The 24,610-nt window shown below is 46.3% G+C and overlaps 1 protein-coding gene across 1 annotated transcript in view; it reads left to right on the plus strand.

Annotated features, from left to right (window-relative positions):
* Window positions 1–24,610, plus strand: part of GPR137 (G protein-coupled receptor 137) — a 613,721-nt gene that overhangs the window by 94,547 nt on the left and 494,564 nt on the right. Inside the window, exons 2-3 of the mRNA XM_069645139.1 lie at window positions 50–1,189; window positions 14,596–14,645. Of these exons, the coding sequence (XP_069501240.1) occupies window positions 818–1,189; window positions 14,596–14,645 (422 nt within the window). The 5' untranslated portion in view covers window positions 50–817. The remainder of the gene's footprint in view (window positions 1–49; window positions 1,190–14,595; window positions 14,646–24,610) is intronic.

Below are 24,610 nucleotides of genomic sequence, written 5' to 3' on the forward strand. Positions count from 1 at the left end.
ATGGCTGTGCTGGCTTAAACTCTCCTGATGTTTCTCTTGCTTTCTGCAGTCACCTCCTTCAACGGATTGTCCTTTCTGGTCTTGCAAGAGCTCCGCGTCTGCCTTCATATTGGAATCTTGTATACTGTCAACATTGCAGGCCTCTGAAAGTGTTGTACTTAACCCGTGTGGGCCGCCCAAGTGGAATTCATGGGGCCAGTGCTTTGACAAGTGAGTTGCAATTGCTCAGATGTTCGTCTGGTAAATGGTTTAGCTGAGTTTGGAGAGTTGACTTCACATTTGGAAAAGAATACGATTGGGCAACCTGCTCACACTGTGGAGCGATGTGGAGACTTTGCAAAGGTTATTGTTTTAGATGCCAAAAAAAGTCTGCAACTGCACCTTCATATTCCATGTTGGTTTCGTCATTGTATGCCAATGTCTCTACTTTTCATGCAAGTGTGGACCTGTTAAGGACCCCCTCCTCTCAACCTACCCCAGTCTATCCATCCATCTCGTCAACCAACACTGGTGACATTTTGAAAATCAGTAGCTGCTGTGGTTCAAGGTTATCTGCTGCATAGACCGGGCCAACTCTTCAATTTGGATGTGCGTTTTCTTGTGAAGTCTTCCTATTCTGCTTTTTAATTGAACAGCCGAGACAGCACTTCAGCACATTGTGACTAAATGTTGGACATGTCTTGTACATGAAGCTGGTACATTCATTCATATTTTATCACCTTTAAGCATACTCCATTTTCAAAATGGCTAAAGAGGAAGGTTTATTCACTTGCTATTTTTAACTTACCTGTTGTGTCTGCACAAAGCCCAACGCAGCATGGATGAGCTGTCATCCTCTAGCAATTTCTCGAAGATGGTTCCTGCCGAGTCACTACAGCCAGCCTTTCCACCGGTGGTCAAGCTAGGACTAACCTCCCTTTACACAACTCTCTACCTCTTGCTTTTCCTCTTTGTCTACACTCAGCTTTGGCTGGTGCTGCTATACCGGCACAAGAAACTCAGCTACCAAACAGTCTTCCTTTCACTCTGCCTCCTCTGGGCTGCTCTGCGGGCCACCCTCTTCTCTTTCTACTTCAAGAACACAATACAAGCCAACCGCCTCGGACCCTTCCTCTTCTGGCTCCTGTACTGCTGTCCTGTTTGCCTGCAGTTCTTCACTCTCAACTTGATGAACCTCTACTTCGCACAGGTAACCGCGGTGGCCATGAAAAGGGCTATGGCTTTGGGATGGGGATGGGACCAGTAAATACTGGAGTGCTTTCAATGTAATGAATCAGACTTTGAATATTTTATAATACCAGCTTTTGGGGGCTCCAACTGTGCGTCTGAGGGCTCCTTCCATGCCTTTGAGGCTACTTCTAGGATTCTGAAGGGCTCTGAGCCTCTGAAGGCTTCTTCCAAGCTTTAAATATGAATTCTTCTAAGGACTTCTATGGTGCTTTCTAGTGCTTTTGGGCCTGTAGCTGTCCTTTATTGGGCTGGGTTTCCTGATTACACAGGGACCTTTGAAACTTGTTAAACTTTCTAATATGTTCTTTCCTCCTCTTGTTCTCCAAATTCTTTTGCAGATGGTTACTTTCATTTGTCCTTTAAAGTTTCTTCTTATGATAGATATTTTATTTATAGCGCTCCTATACACAAGTGTTTCAAGGCGCAATGAAGAAAGGGAGGGGAACAAGACAATGATCTTACTAGGCCCAGTGACATTGAGATTGCACAAGTGCAGGGGAGAGGGAAGGGTGGAAGTGCCAAGGGAAGGGGTGGAGGAGCAAGTGCAAGACATAGGATCAAACATTGACAACAGGAAGTGCGGCCAGTAGGTGGCAGTGCAAGGTTAAGTGCAGTAAAACAGGTGATAGATAAGTGCAAGCAGGGGATGTTGTAGGGTTGCAGATACAGCCCCGAGTGTAGGGTTGCCGGGGGGGCAGTGCAGGTGTGCAACTGGGAGGGCAGGAATCTGGGCCCGTTGTTCAGAGGGTAGCCAGGTAACCAGTGCAATATCGGACAGATCAGCAAGGTAGCGGAAGAGAGAAGGCAGAAGCAAACAGGAAAGTCTTGAGCTGCTTCCGGAACCGGAGATGGTTCTGCTCAAGTTTCAGAGAAGCAGGAGGCTGTTCCAGAGGGAGGCGGCAGCCGAAGAGAAAGATCTGCCCCCAACTTGTTGCTTGGAAAAGCGACTGACCCTCAGGGAGTTGGAGGTGGCGGAGCGAAGTGCTTGAGTAGGAAGATATTTCCGAAGAGAAAGCTGGAGATATTTTGGTCCCAGGCCCCAGGAGGCCTTGTGGACAATGCAAAGGGTCTTGAACTTGATCCTTGCAGCCGCTGGGAGCCAATGGAGATATTTCAGTGCTGGAGAGATATGATCCCTGGGCTTGAGGCAAAGGACAAGTCTTGCAGTTCTGTTCTGGATGAGTTGCAGAGGATGGAGAGTAGAGGCAGGCAGACTTAAAAGGAGGCTCTTACAGTAGTCAAGCCTAGAGAGAACCAGGGCTTTAGATACAGTGAGCTTCTGGGGGAAGGAGAGGAAAGGAAGAATACCTCTTAGGAGGTGGAACTGGTAGTTTGACTTCTTAGAGACGTCGGAAATATGAGGAGAGAAGGAGAGTGAGGAGTCAAAGATAACCCCAAGGTTCTTGGCCACAGAGGTGGGAGCAGAAGGAGAGCCAAGGGAGGCCAGCCAAAGAGTGGCGGGAAAGAGGGGTGCGGTGTGCCAATGAGGAGGATCACCGTCTTGCTTGCATTCAGGCAGAGATCATTCGCGGCGCACCCCTCCTGGATTGCAGTCATGATGAGTGAAGGAGAAGAGGCAGCAGAGGGGAGCCTGAAGGCGAGCTGGGTGTCATCCGCATAGGACTGAAATTTGGAGCAGAGACCGGCAATGCGCTGGGTGAGAGGTGCCAGGTATTGGTTGAACAACCAGGGAGAAAGGCTAGACCCCTGGGTAACACTGCAGGTCGAGGGAGAGATAGAGGAGAGGAAGGACGCAAGTTGGACCTGGGTGGGTCAGTCAGAGAGGAAAGAAGTCAGCCAGTCCAGAGTCTGATCAGTGATACCCAGGTTATCACAGAGCATTTTGAGCAGGATGGCATGGTTGACTGTGTCAAAGGCAGAAGAGAGATCGAGTAGGATGAGGACAGAGGGGAGATTAGAATCACGGTTAGAGAGCAGGTCTTCACGGATGTTCAGGAGAGCAGTTTTCATGCTTCTGGCTGCTCTGAAGCAAGACTGATGGTAATGGAGACAACCAACAGATTCAGTGTGAAGGTTGAGCTGGGAGATGGCCAGCTTTTCCATGAGTTTACCTAGGAAAAGAGTGATAGAGATCGGGCCGCAGTTAGCCGGAAGGGCGTGGTCGGCTGAGGGTTTCTTGAGAAGAGGGTGCACAAGAGAGTGCTTCAGGGGGATGAGAAGGCACAGAGGCGAAATAGTAGTTGCAGAAGTCAGCCAGGGCTTGGGCAAGGGTGTCAATGTGATCCTTGATGGTTTTGGAAGAAAAAGGGAAAAACCTGTTTTGATGAGGTTTTCATAGATCAGACTTGTCTAGAAACCTCGTCAGGGGAGAAGAGAGGGAATGCAGAGACAGGAAGGGGGTTTTACAGTATTAATTTTTCTTGATTCTTACTTGGTGTGTCTTTAGCCTCTCATTCTCTGCATTCTTTTTGCCATTTTCATTCCTGTTACTGAATCCACATTTTCTAACTCGGCTTGGTAATGTTTACTTTCTCCTTTTCCAATTCTTTCCTTTATTCTCTCCTTTGTTAATTGTCTTCTCAAACCTTTTGTGTTCTCTCTATTGCAGTTGTTTATTCTCATACTGCCCTTCTCTCCTTCTATTGGTTTTTCTTCGAGTTGTGGATTCTCTTTATCTTTCCATCCCATCTCTTCTTGCTGTTGTTCATGTCCATTCTTCTCTACACCTTCCTCATTTCCTCCATTCCTTTTGTAGTCATTGAATGTTTTTTTCTCGCTATTTTAATTCTCATTTGTTCTTGCAGCTATTATTACTCTCTCCTCTCCATTCTTGATAATAATAATAATAATAATAATAACAATAATTTAGCATTTATATAGCGCTACGAACCCTCGGGTATCTGAGCACTGCTTATTATTACCCACGGTTTGTGGTGCTTATTTATCGACCTCGGAAGAATAAAAGGCTGAGTTTGGCCCTGCCGGGATTCGAACCTGCGTCAGCAGGCTCTGCACGGATGTTAAAGCAAGCACTCCTACTGCTGTGCTATCGGACCGGCATGATTGACTTGATCTCCTCTGCGCCCCCTCTTCTAATTTTCACATTCTTCTTACCATTGTTGCAACTGCCTTTGATTTTCTTTTTTCCCCCTTTAGCAGATTTTCTTGATTAGATTTTATTCTATTATTCAGAGATTGCGCATTCGCTCAAAGGCCTCTTGCCACTATAGAGAAATGTTTAAAAAATTGTTACTTGATATGCAGATGTTATATTGAGAAATTGGACAAGCATAACAGTAAAAACTACAGTAGGCATTACAGACTGTTCAGTTGGACCTTTGAGTTCCAACATAAGACTAGTGTATCAAGTAAACAAGCCCACATAGAAGGTACACCGCCAGACGCTGCGTACAAGAAGAAGCAGCAGTGTTAATCTAATGGTGGTGCATAGGAATAATTCCCTGTCATGGCCTTAGGTAGATGCTCAATCACCAACTAGTTAGAAATCAAGAGGAGGTGAGTCAGAAAAGGGGGGACAAGCATTGCATTGAACATAACTCTTTGTCCGAAGTGTCCAACCTCACCAGATCATAGCTGAAAGATGACCTCGCCCCAGCCCGGGATCCACCGACTCCAATTTGGTAGTAAATTGTGACATGTCTCTGTCACTCATTGCTGCCATGCCTACTTTTCCAACCACATACAGTTTCATGGCTGTGACCTCTCTCAGGCCTGTAGATCCAACGTCCCACTCTGATTCGTCTGCTTTCTCTGGCGTGTGTGGCGTGCTGGAGTAAGGAGTCAGACGAAGGGGTGGCATGTTTACAACAATCTTTATTTCAAATATAGTGAAAAAGTTCTATCTTCCTCTATCTCTAAAGGGTTTCCTCTACCCAACTAAAGAAGAACGTCGGTGCTTGTCATCAGGGTGGCTGTCAAACTCAAAATGTCCATCCTCTGTCCAAATTAACCTACTCTAGCCCTAGCACTAACAAAAGATATTAATATAAACAACACCAGGAGAATGACTCCCTTCTCCTGGTGCTTCGGGATCAGCCCATGGGGTGTATTTCTATTAGTCTATGATGGTGAGTAGTTCTGCTCTTGTTGAGAATATCAGAATACTTCTCCTGGTCCTACCGTTTAACAAGTGCTCTCTCCTCCTGGTCGACCTGGTCAGCCTCCAAGCAACCCTTTGCCTTAGTTTCTGGTTCAACGATTTAGATGAAGGAACTAGGAGTATGACTCCCTGCTCCTGGTTCAGTTGGTTTTACCTGTTGGCTCATTTTGTATCGTTTCCTGCAACAGTTATTATCAACCTTTGCACTTCTTTCCAGGCTTCTCTTCGGGCTTGTTTAAAAGTCAAACACTCCCTTTATTTCAAGCACACAATTATTTATTGTCTTTCTTTCCCCTCCTCTTGTTGTTGAAGACAAGGGAAACTGTTCCTGCAGTTTCCTTGATTTCTCCTGACACTCTGACACAGGAGATTGCTTTTGTGGTGCTCACAAGCCTTGATGATAGAGGCTTGAGGGAAAGTACTCTGAGTAGGCTCTTTTCTTTCAGTCTCTTTAACAGAACTGAGATGAGGAAGATCAACGATGTTGTAATCTTCACACTTGATACTTCTGTCCCAACTCTGGACCCGAGGGAGAGCACTCTTTCCTTTCAGTACTCTTGATACAATTACTGAGAGGAGGGAGATCACTCCCAGTATCTTCTTCCCATTCAGTACTTCTGAAACAATGACTGAGACGAGGGAGGTTACTCCCAAGGCTTTCTTTTCTTTCATTACTCTTGTTTCATTTACTGAGACCGGGGAGATTTCTCTCGAGGCTTTTTTTTCTTTTCAGTGCACTTGATGCATTTACTGAAACAGGGCTGACTACTCCTGCATCTATCTTTCCTTGGAATACTCTTGATACAATTACCGAGATGAGGGGGATTACTCCAGAGGCTTTCTTCCTTTTCTATATTCTTGATGCATTTACTAAGGCGAGGAAGATCACTCCTGATGTCTCCTTCCCATTCGTTACTTGTGAGACAGTTATTGAGATGAGGGCGGTTTCTCCCGCTACTTTCTTCCCATTCAGTATTCTTAATAAAGTTACTGGAAGGAGGGTGATTTCGCCCCATGTCTTCTTTATCTTTGGTACTTTTAAAACAGTGACTGAGACGAGGGATATTACTGTCATCCGCAATCGCTGCCGCGGGTGGCGGCTCCTTCCACGTTGGAAACTGCAACCCGGCATGTAGGGATGGTAGTCCCTTCTTTGTGTTTGGTATCAGCCCATTGGCCGGTCGCAGGACTGCCGGAAGTTATCTGCTCCCCACTCCCGGCAGTCGCTGCGTTTCAACCTCGCTGGTTCTCGCTCCAGCTACCTTGGTTCCTTTGCTTTATTTTCTTGGCTCCTCCTGCTATCCTCTGCTCGCCTCGGCGTTGCGGCGGTATTGGTGCCAGCTAGTTTCGCTTTTCTTGCGGAACAGGTTTCTGCTTTCCTCCCTGTCTGTCGGTTCGTCCAGCAGTTGCTCTCACTTCTCCCTTTCTCTTCCGCTGATCCTTCGGCGGTTTTTCTAGCTGACTATCCTTCTCTCAGTCGTTGCTTCGGCGGCAGGTTTTTCCTCTTTGCCGCGTTCTTCACCCTAGCGGTCTTCCAGTTTTCCCTTCCTTCCTTCTCTTTTCTTCTCTGGTGTTTATTGCTCCCTCCTCCCGGGCCGTGTCCCTCTGGGCCCTGTTTTGCTCCGCTGCTGCCTTCCTCCCTCAGCTGGCTATTCCCTTCCTCGCAGGGATTCTATACTCACCGGCAGCATTCTCCTCAGTCACCGGAGCCTATTCCCTTGTTGGATTTACTTTATTGAGATCTCTCCTGTGGATTTCAGCACATCATCCTGCCACTTCGCTTCTCAAGTAGTCCTTTGTCTATTCTTTTCGCTGTTTCCTCCCTAGCAGTGTGTCACAGTCCTTTGTTTGTGTCCATTGGGTATTCTTCATGACTCCTTGAGGCCACCTCTTCCCAGTACTTTTCATAGTTGACAAAGGAGTAGTTTGTATCCCTTCATCAATCTTCTTCTTCACAGTACTGCTGTAAGATGATTTGAGAGCAGACTGTATGTCCCTCTTTAGTTTTCCTGATTTTGATAGTATCAATATTTACAGGAAGAAATTAAGGAGTATTACAATAGCATACAGTAGTGCTTTCAGATTGTTTCTCAGCAGCCTTTATGGGTTTTACAGATTCAAGGGCAAGAGAGTTAGGGAGTTCCATCACGGAACGGGAGTCCTTGTCCTAATGAGGGGAGTCTGTCCCTGTGAGGTCCTGCTTTCTGCCACCCGTACGGGAATGTTGCTTAGTGCGCTCGTCTCCCTAGCCTCACAGAGAAGAGCTCCCCCAGGGGAGAAGTGACTTGATCCCATGAATCTTCACACGCGGCACAAACTATTCAGCTGATGGTTGGGTCTGCAGATGTGGATTTTCCTTATTCCTTTCCATTATCTTCTTGTTTTTTGCATTCATATTACAGTTGTTGTAATTTACTTCTTTTTTACCTCTTCTCACAATTTCTCTTAATGCTTCTGACCTCCTTCTCTCCTCTATGTCCTCTTTGCATTGTCTTGGTTGTCCTTGGTGTTGTAGATCACTTTATCACCTTTTAGTTACCTCAGTTTTTATTGCAGTAATTGTATTTCGAAGGGATTGTGTCCTCCGACGTATTCCTCATCTTAGATATCTCCTTCCAGCTCTGCTGGCCTCGTAAAATGTTTTCTATCTAGAGGGCGCTGCGCGTCGACGTCCTCCAAGTCGATGTCCCTCGACAGCCGCCGTATCGACGTCGACGTCATCCTGCCTATAAAGGCCGCGCGCAGTGTCCGTTGCTCAGTTCCGTTTTTCCGCGCTTACTCGGTGCCTCGGAATACCGTTGCTCAGTTCTTGTCAGATTAATCCTATTTACTTCGAGTTATTCGATCCGTACTCGATGGCTTCCTCGTCGGAACCGACAACTCCTCGATCCGGCTTCAAAAAATGCCGAGATTGTGGGAAAAAGATGTCGCTGACTGACCCTCACAGAGTTTGTCTGTGGTGTTTGGGAGCTGAACACCATTGTTCGGAATGCGAGGACTGTATGTCCATGACAGCTAAGGCCCTGAAGGAGCGTAGGGGGAAGCTGGAGAAAGGTAAGACTTTTAAAGCTTCTTCTTCGTCGACGAAGTCAAGACACTCGTCTCCTCGTCACCATTCGCGCTCCAGGTCTCGGAGTGGGTCTCATCACTCCTCGAGATCGAAGCACTCGAAGAGGAGACGTCGAAGATCCCCTTCTCCGTCTTCCTCTTCCTCTGTTTCGCCAAAAAGAATCCCTTGCTCCACGAAACATAGTTCCCGGGCTGAATGGGAGGAATTCCGCAAAAATATGATGAGCGTCTTCGAGAAAGCGGCCTCGACCCCCTCGAAGACTGCCGAGAGCGATGCTCTGGTCGAAAGACCCGAAGGTCAAAAACGCCGCGAGTCGCAGTACCCGGCGAAGGAAACCTCTCGAGCGCATCTCGAACCCTCGAGTAGGACTATGACCTCCAAACCTTCCTCGAAGGTTCCGTCGACGCCGTCGACGAGGGTTCCGTCGACGTCGAAGGTCGATGTCTTCGACGCCGTTGTCGAAGGGACCTTCGACACACGGGTCTGTCGACTCGACGCCAGCTTCGACACCGGCATCGACGCCAAGAAAAGTCACGGTTACGACACACGCAGTGACTATCCCCAGGTCCTCGACGTCGATGGCTTCCAGATTGTCGAGTAGAATTCCAATTCTGTCGAGGTCTTCGAGGCCTCCGCCTTTGTTTTCGAAGCCACGCTCGAAGCCTTCGACGTCGGCGTCGACGACATCAACGTTTTCAAAGCCGATAATGACAAGTTCGGCTCCCTCTGCCTTGGAAATGGGATTTACTCCCTTTATGAGTTAAGAACAATTGAGAACTATGTCCTCAATTTTGGAAGAGGGTGAATTGTCTGAACAGGAAGACACATTTGAGTTGCAGGGACCTATAACCCCAATTAGAGAGGAAATTTCCTCTGAAGAACGCAGGTTAAAGGATCTTCATGATTCCTTACATGAGGCAAGTGGGTTAGACACTTCCCCTGAGGTGGAGTTTGCTAGGCCAGACCCGGGGGAGCATGCTGAAACCCCCTATAGAGCCTTAATGGCCAGGATCACAGAGTTCATGGGGTGGTCTGCACCTTCAGAATCTTTCCAACAAGATGACCTCACGGATATTCTTGACAAAGGCCCACAGGAGGATCCTGTGATGCCTTTTCATAAAGCTCTTCAGAGGAAGATCATGACAAACTGGGAAACCCCAGATGTAGTAGCAGCAGTAAATAAAAAACTGTCTACAAAGTACAGGGTATCTTCTACAGACCCGGAGTTTTTGTCTAAACACCCATCCCCAGAAAGTCTGGTGGTACAGACAGCATCCTCTACCGATGTCAAAACGGCTTATCCTACCGTCCCACAGGACAGGGACGATAAAAAATATGATGCTATGGCAAAGAAAGTCTTTTCAGCATGTAGCATGGCGTTAAAATCTGTTAATGCTACTTGCACCCTTGCTAGGTTCAGCCATACACTTTGGGAGTGTGCTTCTACAGCGGCTGACTGCATCCCGGAGGGAGAAGAAAGGGATGCGTTCCTGAATATTATACAGGACGGTAAAGACGCTATGTGCGAATCCCTCCAGACGGGCATTGATTCGGCTGACAGTATCAGCAGAGCAATGGCGGCAAGTACATCAACCAGGAGATTCGCTTGGTTGAGAAAGTCTGGTTTTGCCCCAGATGTGCAAGCCAGGCTCTTGAACATGCCATTCGATGGCTCTTCTTTGTTCGGGAAAAAGGCGGATGACAGTTTAGAGAAACTGCAAACTTCAAAAGCTGCAGCAAAATCCCTAGGAGCTGCAATCCGTCAGACTCCCTTTCGTCCCACAGGAACCTGTGCGAGGGGCAAGTCCTTTCGCTTCTACTCCGCATTCGGAAGAGGTAGAGGACGACCGGCTCAAAGGGGACAAAGAAGAACTACCCGAGGTGGACGGGGTAGATATTCAAAAGCCGCAGCAACAGCAGGTGCCTCTTTACCATCGGCATCTGCATCAGCCGCCCCAAAACCACTCTGAGGACTTCCCTCACAGGACACCTGTAGGAGGCAGGTTGACTCAACATCTGGCGGTATGGCAGGCTATCACGTCAGATGCTTGGGCATTGGAAACGGTTGCCCAAGGTTACTGCCTGCCTTTCCTACGTATACCTCAGAGTCATCCACCGGGGATCAGCTCTCAGAAATCTCCAGATCCGCTCCTCTTGCAGGAAATTTTGGACCTGCTAGAGAAAGGTGCCATGGAACCGGTACCTGTAGCGGAGAGGAACAAGGGCTGGTACTCCCCTTACTTTCTCATTCCAAAGAAAGACGGAGGACTGAGACCCATCTTGGACTTGCGAGAATTGAACAAATTCCTCAGAAAAGACAAATCCAAGATGGTCACTCTTTCTCAGATCCTCCAGGCCCTTCAGTTCCAGGACTGGTTGGTATCTCTGGACCTTCAGGACGCTTATTTCCATGTGCCTATCCATCTCAAACACAGGAAATACCTGAGGTTCGCAATTGGCAACTCTCACTATCAATTTCGAGTGCTGCCATTTGGGCTGACCTCCGCCCCGAGGGTCTTCACCAAGTTAATGTTGGTAGTGGCTGCAAGTCTAAGGAGGGAAGGGATTCACGTCTACCCCTACCTGGACGATTGGTTGATCAGGGCTGTTTCTTCGGAACAAGCTCAGATCCAGCTAAATCACGTGTGCCACTTCCTTCACAGACTGGGCTTCTCCCTCAATTTAAAGAAGTCACAAATGATACCATCGCAGAGACTCCAGTTCATAGGAGCGATCCTGGACACTTCCCTGGGAAAAGCCTCGCCACCAGAGGTGAGGGCTCAAGATATTCTACAGATGGTTACCAAGTTCCAACATGCCCAACGTCTCCCAGCCTTCGACTTTTTGAGGTTGCTAGGCCTCATGGCATCCTGCATTTTCCTAGTGCCAGAGGCTCGCCTGAGAATGAGATCCCTCCAGTGGGCACTGAGGACTCAGTGGTCACAATTCTCAGGGAGAATGACAGATCTTCTTCAGGTTCCCGGCAGGGTGGCTCGAGACCTTCAGTGGTGGGCATGTCAGGAGAACATTCTGAAAGGAGAACAGTTTTGGCAACCCTGGCCGGAGCTAACAGTAGTCACGGATGCCTCAGTCACGGGGTGGGGAGCCCACGCCAACGACTTGACCATCGGCGGTCGTTGGTCTCCATCGGAGTCCAGACTACATATCAACCTGTTAGAGCTGAGAGCCATCAGACTTGCGCTGAAGGCGTTCCTGCCAGCTGTACAAGGGAAGAACGTCCTATAATGACGGACAACACGGTGGCCATGCATTACCTCAACAAAAGAGGAGGCGTAGGATCACTACCCATGTGCAGAGAGGCGATGCAGCTCTGGTTTTGGGCAATCCGAGAAGGAATCTCTCTATCGGGAGTTCACCTAGCCGGAGAGAAGAACTTGACAGCGGACGCTCTGAGCAGGCAGAACACAGTCTCCCACGAGTGGGAGCTAGCTCAGGAAGTCCTTCAAGAGATCTTCGCCCTTTGGGGAACCCCTCAGGTAGATCTGTTCGCCACCAGCCTAAACAGGAAATGCGACCTGTTCTGCTCAAGGGAATTTCTCCCGAGAGGAGCTCTGGGAGACGCGTTCATAGTGGACTGGGAGTTTCCGCTTCTGTACGCGTTCCCACCGGTCCCTGTCATTCCTCAAATGATCAGGAGGTTGAGAAGATTCTGGCGAACCATGATCCTAATTGCCCCGGATTGGGCCAGGAGAACGTGGTACCCGGACCTTCTAGACTTGTCCATCTGCCCTCCAATTCGACTTCCACTCAGAGAGAACCTACTCTCACAGAAGGGAGGTCAGGTTCTCCATCCAGATATCAAAACCCTCAACCTTCACGCTTGGCTTCTGAAAGGCTGAGGTACAAGGATTGGGACCTCCCTGATGATGTTATGGAGGTGTTGCTTTCGGCAAGGAGGCCAGCAACAAAGTCTTTATACCGCTGCCGTTGGAACAGATTTTGCAGCTGGTGTAGAGAACAGAATATCGACCCTTTTTCATGTGGTACACCAATGGTTTTGTCCTTCCTACTATATTTGGCAAATTCAGGCCTTCAAGTTGGCACCATTAAGGGCTATCTCGCATAGCTATCCATCTTTAAGCGTACTGCGGAAGAACCATCCTATTTCAAATTACCCTTGGTAATACAGTTTCTAAAGGGGTTAACCAATGTTTATCCCCCAAGACCTTTCCAGGTTCCCCTATGGGATTTAAACTTAGTACTAACTTTCCTGATGGGCACACCTTTCGAACCTCTCCATTCTTGTTCGTTAAGATTCCTTACCCTTAAAACTGTTTTATTAATAGCACTTACATCTGCTAGAAGGGTGAGCGAATTACAAGCTCTTTCTTGTAAACCCCCTCACACAATATTTCACAAAGACAAAGTTGTCCTGCAAGTGAAGCCTAATTTCCTCCCAAAGGTGGTTTCTGAATTCCATATCACTCAGAAGATTACCCTACCATCTTTCTATCCTCCTCCTCACCCGGGGAAAGAGGAAGAGAGGTTACACAGGCTAGACCATAGGAGGGCTTTAAGTTTTTACATCAGTATGATAAGCCAGGATAAGACAGGCAGACCAGCTGTTTGAGGGTTGCGCAGGTCATAAGCCGGGGTTACCAATAACTAAGAAGACCATTTCCAGATGGATCACTCTAGCCATTCTGGAATGTTATAAACTGGCAGGGAAAGAGCCCCCTCAAAACCTTAGGGCACATTCGACCAGAGGTATTGCAGCTTCATCGGCCCTCAAAAGAGCTGTGCCGGTTAAAGACATCTGTGCGGCCGCTACATGGTCGTCTGTCCATACCTTTACACGTTTTTACAATTTGGATTCCTCCTCCAGTCAAGAGACTAGGTTTGGAAGGGCTGTACTGCATTCTATTCAACAATAGAAGACAGCGTGAAGTCAGTACTCCCTCCTCCGATAATAGATTACTGCTATGGGAGCCTATCTAAGATGAGGAATACGTCGGAGGACACAATCCCTTCGAAGAACAAGTTACTTCTTACCTTGTAACGTTCTTTCGACGGGATGTTCCTCCGATCTATTCCTCATTGACCCTCCCATCCATCCCCGTAGTTCTACTTCCCTTGTTGTTGCAGCTTACGCTCCTTCAGGGTGATTAGTTTAGTCCAGAAAGTATTATTGTGGGCTACAAAACGGAACTGAGCAACGGACGCTGCGTGCGGCCTTTATAGGCAGGATGATGTCGACGTCGATACGGCGGCTGTCGAGGGACATCGACTCGGAGGACGTCGACGCGCAGCGCCCTCTAGAGAGAAAAAAATTTCCGAGGCCAGCAGAGCTGGAAGGAGATATCTAAGATGAGGAATACGTCGGAGGAACATCCCGTCGAAAGAACGTTACAAGGTAAGAAGTAACTTGTTCTTCTCTTCTATAAATCCTCTTTTTTCTGTTCTTCTTTCATTTGTTGGTCTTTTGCTAGCTTAAATCTTCACTCTCGCTCACTTCTTTCTTCTTGCAGTTTTTGACCTTCTCTTCTCCACATCATGTTCCCTTAATTCTCTCACATTTGCTGATTTTCTTTCTCTCCGTCTTTTCTTTTCTAAGGTTGTTGACCTCCTCTCCTTCTTCGTCCTCTTCGATTTTCCAGAGGTCCCCTCCACCTTCTTTGTGTTCTTTCCACTTCTCATATTTCAAGCTCTTGGCATTTATTTATTTAATTAATTTATTGGATGGCGCTTAGACACAAGTGTTTCCAGACACCACAAGACAAGATGGGGGAGGAGAGGACAAAGAATTAACAACAAAAACCAAAAGACGGTTATATTGGCCGTTTCACAGTCCTACTGTGCAAGTGCTTGAGAAGGTGGTAAGTGCAGGGGCTGATGGGGTATAGGGAGATGAGCAGGAGTAGAGGGCCCCAGGAAAGAGGAGAGGGAAGTGCTGGGAGACCCAAGAAGGCAAGTGTAAGGGGAAAAAGGTGGGATGACTGCGCTGGGCCTACATATCTCTTTTACTTTGCAACCTTAGCTGTCTCTCTATACATAGTACATCTCTCTATAGACAGTACATGTAAACGCCTCTGTCCGTGCCTGATAATGGCTCCAAGGAAGTAATTTTGTTTTGGGTGGCATTAATGATTCATAGTGTAAGATACTCTGAACCATTCTGTTCAGTGTTTGAGGACTGGTTTTAGGAAGTGATGCAGGCGATTGTATTAACTGGGACTGTTCTCCAACTATCTAGGTGGTGTTCAAGTCTAAAGCACGGACTCAACACGGTACCAGCAAAGGCCTGTAAGTACTGTTTTTTCTTCTCAAAATTACACAAAAAGAGCTTGTCTGGAAACATGTTACTTAATATGCTGTCAATATAGCGAGAACCCTTCTCACAGTAGTGTGCTCCACTGTTGAAAAGAGTCTGACTATTGTTGATGCAGTTTCCCCTTGGTTTTTATTTTGTTAACCTATGTTTCAATTTGGTGATTTTAAAGACTTGTAGTCTTTTGTAAATTCTTTTCATTTCATGAACTGTTCATCACCTCTTTGGCAGTGCAAAGGAGACGGTCCCCTAAAGGGGCAGACACACTTGAGAAATACTCTGTGCCAAGTAGGCAGTAGTTTTGCCAACCTCACTGCCCCTCACTTTCACAAAGAAAATGCTTGAGGTGAGGCAATTGTACTGCTCTGCCCAGGTGGCGCCAGGTCAAGGTGTCCCTGGTTCAGCAACAAATAGTGTACTCCGAGGAAGATTCTGAGGAGTGTGACCAGGCTAGTAGCTGTACATTATCAAAAAGGGGTCGGAACCCCTCTCCGCAGGAGGTTGGCATGGTAAGGAGGAATCCTGAGTTAGCCCAAACCCTGAGGGCGAGATCAGCACAGAGAGGTACAATTCCTGTCCCACCCATTCCAGCATGAATGTTTGCAGACCGTTGTCTCCAGCCTTACCTCCTCTTCGAGATATTGCCAGTGCCTTTATTTTAATTTCAAAGCTCCAGTACTCGAAGTACAGCTACATGTGGAAGATTAGCCAGAGACCCCTATTTAATGCTTTGAGAGTCACTACATAGAGAGCAATCATGAAGGGAAGAAAATCAGAAGTGCTCCCGGTGGATTGTTTGAGCAGCTGGTTCCCAACAGAGAGAGTGAGAAGCCATATACATATGTGGCAATACAGGACATGTCATGGATTGGCCGAGCGTAATAGGCAAGCCAGCACAAAAATAAAGTGGACCCTATATCAGCAGGGACCAACTGGGTAGAGGGGCCCACCCTCCCCTGGAGGACTTACCGACCGGGTCCCAAAAGGCAAACGTGCACATTGGACTTCCTGGGCCTCTAGCCAGAATATGCAGCAATGCCGTGGGATTCTCTGACCAGGGAGAGGAACTCATAGGTCCCCTAGACCATCAGGGACAATCAAGGAAAAGAGAGAAACCACTCCCAAATAGACTTACCAGACAACCCCAGGAAGCCAGGGCCCAAAATACAAAGCCATTCAACTGCCAACGCCGTCATCTTTGGTACACGACTAACCTGCACTGAGAAAGTGCACAGGGCTTAGCCCGCTACGTATGACTTTTTCATTTTGCATACACACCCCAGAGGGGAAAACAAGCTGGATTGGCTAGGCAAAGCTGTCCAATCAGGACAGAGGGAAGGAGATTGAAGCAATGGACAGGAAACAGGAAGTGTGGGTTATTAGTGTGAGGCTAGTAGCGCAGGTGGAGGTCGACCAAGAGATAAGCAGGAGGAAGAAAGGAAAGGTGGCTTGTAGAGGGGATTTGTGCTGCAGGTGAGGTATTGGTTGAGGAGTGAAGGTGGTTCTGCAGTTTGTGTGTGCGTCTTTGTGTGGACTCTGAGTAGAGTAAGTTAGTGGAAGGAGTGAATGTCAAGTGGTTGGTGCAGAGTGGAAGAAGGGTGTTTGAGTAGTTTGGAGAGAGGCGTGTAGTAGGAGTTAGGGATGTAGTAGTGGAGGGAGGAGAGCAATAGTGGAGGGTTGCAGTGGAAAAAGAAGGGTAGTTGTGGTAGGAGCATAGTAGTAGGCAGAGGAGGAGTACTGAAGTAGAGTGGAAGAAGAAGGAAAATCAAAAGGTAAAGGTGAGCGCTAGAAGGAGAGAAACCTCAAAGGGACAAATGAGTGATGGGTGGAGTAAGGTGGAGTGTAGAAGGGAAAAAGTAAGCATGGGCCTGAGTGATCAAGCCTGAATCCAACTGAGTATGTGCAAGGCACTTGCCAACTCCCTTAGAACACTATGAACTGGCCGGAATAGGGACAGCTAGGAAGTCCCTCAGGAAGTTTAGAGAGTCAACGTTTATAGGGAACTATCCAGTCTAAGTCAGCTATTAGACAGTGGGGGGATTACAGACGAGTTACGGAGGAGGGATGTGGGCAGAAGAAAGAGAGAGTGGGTTGGCCCTAGATCCCCCCCAAAATACTAATAAAAACCCATGCGCTGTCTTCAAACCTCTGAGTGATTTTTGTGCCATCTGTGACAGGAAGTGGTTTGTGGAAGAGGAGCGGTCTTGAGAAGAAGTGGCCACCACTGAGGAGGCACCTAATTATGGCCTGCCTGTTCCTTCAGTCCTCTTCAAGCCTGATATCTGCTGAAGGTATGTTGCTGGCACATTGATGGGGTATCTGCACAGGTTTCGTTCCTAGACTATCAGGACCTTCTTGTCTACAAGTAGGGTTCTTAAGCAAAGCTAGTAAAGGGAACGCTGAGTACTTCGAAGCTCTGAAACATTTATGGCCAGGGATGGCCTGGGGAGCCTTGGGGATCTGCCATTTGCCTCCTTTACCACTTGGATTATACAGCGGGTGGTAGTCCCCGGCCTCCATGGTCTCTCCAGTCCCATCCTCTACCCTAAGGCATTGAACTTCAACACACCTGCCTTTTGACCTCCCAGTTGCAGCAACATCATATGCAGAGAGGTCAAAGCTCCCTTTTGGTCTATACACAGGCACCATAGAGGAGGTATCTACATTAAGGAGGCCTGTGCCCTGCCACTCAAAGGCGCTGTTGGGAAGAAGAATAGCCAGCTATTTAATACCTTGCCAGTCCATAACGTCTCCATGATCTTCAACACTCGCTTGTCAGAAGGTATATGTAGTGGAGTTTCAGAACAAGACTCCCTCCATTACAGGAAAGGGAGGTACTAAAAGAGCATAATCATGCACAGTTGAAGGAGGAATTGGAGTTGCTTTGAAAAGAAAGGTGCCTTCGATGTGACCCCCAGAGACCAGAGGGGACAAGGGTAGGACTCCAGATAATTCTCATTTGGAAAAGAGGCACTTACTGGACTGGCATGATTTGAACATGCTTATTGTGAAACTTTTAAGATCAAAGGTAGCAACTTAATAGAACAACTTGAACTCACAAAACCATCAACCGCTAACCTGGATGAAGCCGGCCTCAATGGAAAAACAGACCTTCTTCATAAATGGATCACCAAAACAACATCATCTAACTGGAAAAACCTTTCACCCCATCACGAAAGAGAACAATGGCAAAATGATTTACTCCCCTCCTCAGCACTGTGAAAAGAAACAAGAAGCTGGAACTAGAATGGAGGAAAAAATATGACCAGACAAAGAAAATCACAATATCAACGACAAATCCGATCATACAAAAAAGAAAATTTAAAAGGCCAAAAAGAAATACTACGACAACCGAATCACCAAAGCCAGTAACACTGAAAAAAAGAACTGTTCAACATCATAAACGAAATGAAGAACCCACCTGGTTGCAACAACACTCCGGTACCCTCACTGAAACTATACAACGACCTTGCAGACCACTTCAAAAATAAAATCAGCATCACCCACCGAATCATACAAAGCAGACCAGTCAACCAAAATACTCAACCCACACCCTTAACCGTGGAGCGTCAGTACAGACTCAAAAGCTTCCCCCAAATCTCAGTAGAGACATTCATCAAGCTGGTAAGAAATAGCAACAAAGAAGGCTCCCCAGTGGACCCCTGCCCTCCAGATATCTATAAATCAATCCTCCCACAGGTCACACCTCTAGAATGCTACAGAAACCTCTTTAACCTATCACTCGCTATAGGGGAAGTACAGCGATCATTGAAATCGGCTTGCATCAAACCGCTCATCAAGGACACAGCAGGCAACATGGAAGGCCTCTCTAACTACAGACCTACCTCAAACATTCCCCACCCAGAAAGACTACTTGAAACCTACATATATGGACTAACACAGGAACACATAGAAAAACACCAGCTACTAGACGAGGCACAAGTCATCTTTAGGCCTAAGAAAGGGACAGAGACAGCACTTCTCTCAATCTGGAATGATCTAAAGACAAACGCAGACTTCGATACAAACTCGGGTCTGATACTGCTGGACCTCTCTGCAACGTTTGACACAACATCCTCATCAAAAGACTAGCAGAAGTAGGAATCACTGATTTAGCCCTACTCTGGATTAAATCATTCTTAACCGATAGAATGGAAACAGTCTGGATTAAACCTTTTAAATCCACTCCCAACGGACACCAACTGTGGAGTACCACAAGGATCATCCGTATCTCCATTGCTCTTCAATATCTACCTGACCCCATTAATCTAGCTCATAAAAAGACACAACTTTACGTGCTACAACTATGCAGAAGACCCGCAACTCATCTACAGAATCGAAGACGGACAAGAAGAAAACACAATGCTGGAAGACTGTCTACGAGAACTCTATGAATGGATGAACACAAACAGCCTCAAACTCAACCCAGCCCAAACAAAACTAATGGTTATACCCAAAAACCAGGACAACAACCTCTACATCCCATGGCCCACAGAACCAAGACAAGCACTGACGCCATTGAAAACAGCCAAAAACCTTACAACGAACTAACACTAGAACCACGAGTACACGCAATAATCAAGAAATGCTTCTTCCTCCTGCACACAGTAAAAATAATCCTGCCATTCCTCTTCTTCACCCATAAAACACTTACCATCATCTTCCACACCATGTCCAGAATATACTGTGCCAATAACCTATACTTTGGAATGCCGGAACACCTGTTTAGGAAACTGCAGTGCTAAAAATGCTACATTGGCTGCTTATCAAACAACGAATCACATTCAAAACAATGTGCATAACCCACAGAGCAATCCATGGCCAAGGAGCAGAATTCCTACAAAAGAAATTAACCATTTAGCTACCGACAAGACCGCTCAGATCAAGTAACGACATTTGCCTAGAACCAAAACCATACACAAGAAGAAAACGTGGGGGGTCGTCATTCTCCCACCTGGCAGCTAAAACTTGGAACACCCTCCCAAAAGAAATATGCAATACGAAGGATCAACTACTTAAAACTTGGCTATTCACCTCAGAATTAGACAGGAACGACTAGGAAAGACAAAGACACCAGTGGAAACAGAACACACCTCAGCAAGCATACATGAAAAAAAGAAACCAGGGAGGGAGCCCAGAAAAGACCCACTCCCAAACAATACCCCCTCTTCAGACATCACCCTAGGGACAGGCACTAAAGCATTACTCAATAACTGGCACCCCTGGAGGCCTTAGAGCGCCTGGTCCTCGGTAGTTAGGGATCCCGCCAAAGGAGCGGCAATGGTAGGCACACCCTTTGACAACTTAAGAGCTAATCCTTCAACCATACCCATCTCCACCCAGGGGGGGGCCTTCACCACCTCATGCCCACAGACTGCTAGACAGTTAGAGAGGAAAGCCACCACCATGCGCAGAACTCAGCGAATGAACCACTACAAAACGCCTAGTACGAAGCATGGGCAGAGATGCTGAGCACAGAAGACTGAACCAACAAGTAATAAAAGCTCCACTAATCCAACCCTAAAACCTCAAGTTCCACATACACCTCTTAAACATTGAACGACACCTCTTAAACACTAAACGCAACCTGAATACCTGAAAAAAAGAATTAATATCTACCAACCAGTTAAAACTTTACATTTAAGTAACGCTATGCTGCTAAATTGTCCAGAACCTAAATGGATCAAAGCAAATGGATAATCCTTCCCGTTTACTGCTCCCTCCCTCTGAAATACGCTTCAGCTGAATTTACACTAAGAGTATAACCTAGCCTCTTTTCGTAAGGGCTTGAAAACACATCTTTTTGAATAGATCACTAATATATCTCTGATAGGCTAGGCTGCCTGGGCTCAGTGTAATCTGTTTTGTTTTGTGTGTTTTATGTTCCACACGCCCTGATGCCGGTCAGGTTTTCGGTGTGTAATAAAACCATATAAAATAAAATTTCAAAAAACTGTTCTCTGCACAGCAATCCGCATACACTTCACTACAATGCAACAACAAAACAAACCACATATAGTCCCGGACAACATCACATGGGAGTTTACCGAGCCGTAAATCATACCCAAGCTTCGCGAACAGTGCAAACCGAACTGAAGCGATTAACAGGACAGCACAACTCTCGCTCTACCTCTTCCCGCTATGCCCTACTACCCCATCCCACACTCTTTTCATTCAGATCCACCAGTATGCCAGGGGACCACTCCGTTGGTGTTAGTGTGCAGTATGAATGATCTTTAACATTAACATAGTGATATCATCCCTCTAATACTGGAAGGAAATTTCCTGTGTTCTCTAGACCTGAAGGATGCTATTTTTTAAAATGTATGTTTTACTTTATGTATATTTTTAGTAACAATATAACAGAGGACCCCACACTCGGTTTACATTGCAGTAATCATTGATACTTAATGAACCGCTGCTATCCATTGCATCATCAGGGGATAGCTATCAACTAGATTACTTCTAGCTTTCTTCACTTTGATGTTACATTCTCATTTTTAATGTGTGAACATGTGTCCTCCGTTACAAACACATCTCCACTGTAAAGATGAATGCCTGATTAAGTAGCTTGTATATTTTCTCAGGCACATCGATCCCCGATTTATCTCCCCTCAAAAGAAAGGATCTTAAATATGTGTATTTCTCTTGGCCTTGAAGTGGAAAAAGGAGTAGGCTAATGTAAGCGTCTTCATTGGTATTACAGTATATGAGATCTTAAGGCCATTCGCCCTTAGTGGGGACTGAGCTGCTACCCAAGTTCATTGCAACTCGACGCCTAGCTGGGATGGAAATGATACTGCGAATATCCATAACAACCATGCCCCAGATCTGTTATGTTCATAACTGTGACACAAACTAGGAGCCCTAGATCCCTGAATCTTTGGGCAGGACCAAGACAAGAGTTCAATCAGCTTGACTACTACCCCTCCTTTGATAATCATCAGCTGAATTAGGCATGTAGGAATTCAATCAACTTGCTGTATGATACATCTTTTGTAATAATGTATGATATATTAACTTTGCTGATAGTTTAGTGATATTCTCTTAGTCTGGCTACATGTGATTTTCCACTCCTCATTGGAAAGGGCAGTTCACAGTGATATATCTCCTCTGTGTCTAGTTATTGAAATGTATTTATTTATTTACTACGCACCAAAGCCTGCAGGCATCAGGGCGCACATTAACACCAAGGACATATCAAGACGGGACAGATTATCAGGAAAACTGTAACATTTAATCAAACAAAGAGGTCTTGAGGGTGTTTCCGAAAGGTGAACAAGTTCCTTTCTTTGTTCAAGTCAGCAGGCAGGTTATTCCAAGCAATTGCTGCTTGGACAGGGAAGGCGTGGATGCTGCCCCTTACTCGTTTTGCCTCGTTTTGCTCGAGGGCATATTAGGCGAAAGGTGGTACAAGATTGTGTGGACCTACAAGGTGTATGTTGTATGAGACTCTCTTTGAGGTAAGAGGGGGCCGACACAGAGGCATTTATGTGTGAAAGTGTTCATCTTAAAACAGATTTTAGATGCCACAGGCAGCCAATGAAGTTCTTTCCTAAAACCAGAGATGTGCTCTCTTCTGGGTACATTCTTGTTTATGCGGTCTGCAACGTTCTGAAACATCTGAAGTTTATGGATGCAATTGTTACTGGCACCGCTCAGAAGCGTATTACAGCAGTCCAGTCTGGGCATAATTCCTGCCCTCAACAAAGTTTTGCAATTTTTTGTGGATACGTAGGGTTTAACTAAGCTCAGTAGTCTCAAGTGGTACTGCAACCTTTTTACTGTGCTATCAACCTGGGCGTCAGTGGCAATGTAGGACTCGAGGAAGACACCAAGAGTTTTTACTTTGTCTAGCACATCAATACAGTTTTCTTTGATGTAAAAACTTGCGATTGTGGGATCTAGTTTAGACCTTGCTTGTGTTGACCCAAAAATCTGGAGCTCTGTTTTTGCACTATTTTGTCACTATTTAGGCACATCCAATTTACTGACATCCAACATTTTACAATCTTAAAGGTGCTTAGGATCCTATTAGCATTGTTGGTGTAATCACCACTTAGTTAGAACAGCAACTGGGTCTCACCAGCCTAGTTTGTAAATTGTGCCCCCATTTTTTGAAGTAAGTCGCAAAGGGGTCGTATATAGACCCAAAGAGAGCTGGCGAGAGGCACACACCTTGTGGTACTCCACAAGTAATTTGTGCTAAGTCGGAGACAGCGTGAAAACAGCATATTTTAGTTTTCTTATTAGTCAGAAATGAGCTGATCAGTCAATAGGCTGCTTGGAGCAGCCTCCTATAATGGATAGAGTTCTCAGGAGCCTCTCATGATCAAGAAGATCAAAAGCTGCTGATAGATCGAGTAACATTAGCAGCCCAGTCTTGCTCCTATCGATAATACCTCGCATCTGAGTCTGAAGGTGCAACAAGGCACTCTGTGCCGTAATTAGACCAAAACCCTGACTGCCTAGGACGCAAAATATCAGAATGTTATAAATGCTCCTGGAATTCCATAGTGGCAATTTTGTCCACGATTTGTAGTAAAAAAAGAACATTTCTAATAAGTCTCAAATTGCTTGCTACTTTAGGGTTCTGTCTAGGTTTCTTTAGCAATGGAGTTACCACAGCGTCTTTTATAGAGGCGGGAACTGGAAAGTTGCATTGGTAAATAATGAAAGGAAAGGGGCGTTTGATTTAATGTTAACCAAAATGAATATAGGGATTATACCTTCAGGATTAATTTTCTTAAGCACACTTTCCATCTCGTCATGGACATGGGATTAAACTTAAAAGTGGGTTGCGTTATTTCTCAGGACCTCAAGCGGATTGGAGGGCACATCAAGGCAATATTGCTAGCAATTCTGGAATGAACTAGCTTTATTTTGTCTGAGAAAGCCTGCTGAAGCCTAACACATTCTTCATTAGTTGGAACAACGGACTGGTGTGAAGTTACTCCAGTTTTTTTAAAATTTCAAAAGGTTTTATTCTCAGCGTTCTCAATTTGTTCATTAAAATAGTTCTTCGAAATGGATTGTGTCCTCCCACGTATTCCTCATCTTGTGATATTATATCTCGCCAGCTTTGCTGCTTCGGATAAACATTTTCTCGGCTGTATGGGATGCTGTCGCGTCGATGTCCATCAAGGGCCAGCGTCAACGTCATCGTCAGTATAAATAGCGTATGCAGCGCCCGTTGGCTTCAGTTCCATTTTCCTGAAAGCTTTCGCTTCGAGTTATTAACGGTGCGCTTCAGTTTTCTTCATAGAAAATGTCTTCAACATCGACTCCTTCGACCCCAAAGTCTGGCTTTAAAAAATGCTACGACTGCGGGTCGAAGATGTCTATTACGGATCGTTACCGTGTCTGCCTGTGGTGCCTGGGCTCAGGGCACCGTACCGATGACTGCGGGTCCTGTCAGGCCATGATGGAGAAAGCTCTCGGAGAACGCAGAGGTAAACTGGCGTTGGGGAGGGTGGCTTTAAACTCTTCGAAGAAAGAAAGAAAGTCTGGCGAGTCTAGAGATCCTCCCGGCGTAGGACATCGAAGGGGTCCCAGTCGAGGAGTCGGATAGAGGCAGTCTTTGTCTTCTTCAAAGAAGGCGAAGAAGAGATGCCTTAGGACTCCCTCTTCATCTGATTCCTCTACTGAGGTTATCAGATGCCCAACAAAATCAGATTCCCCAAGAAAATGGGATGCTTTTAGATCTGAAATGATGCAGATTTTCAAGAATGCGGCCTCAACCCCCTCGAAAAAATAACGCAAAAGCCATGCCCTGGTCGATCCTTTCGGACGACTCAGGGAAGTCGAAGGCTACTACTTCGAAGCCGAGCATTAAGCCAGCAATACTTCGAGAAAGTACTGAGAAACGAGTCCTTCTTCGATACCTCAAAGAAACACAAATCATCAAAGACCTCAACGACTTTGTCGACTCCCAATGGAG

This window comes from Ambystoma mexicanum, chromosome 2p (genome assembly GCF_040938575.1).
Source record: "Ambystoma mexicanum isolate Mex_15411 chromosome 2p, UKY_AmexF1_1, whole genome shotgun sequence".
Classification (NCBI taxonomy): Eukaryota; Metazoa; Chordata; class Amphibia; order Caudata; family Ambystomatidae; genus Ambystoma; species Ambystoma mexicanum.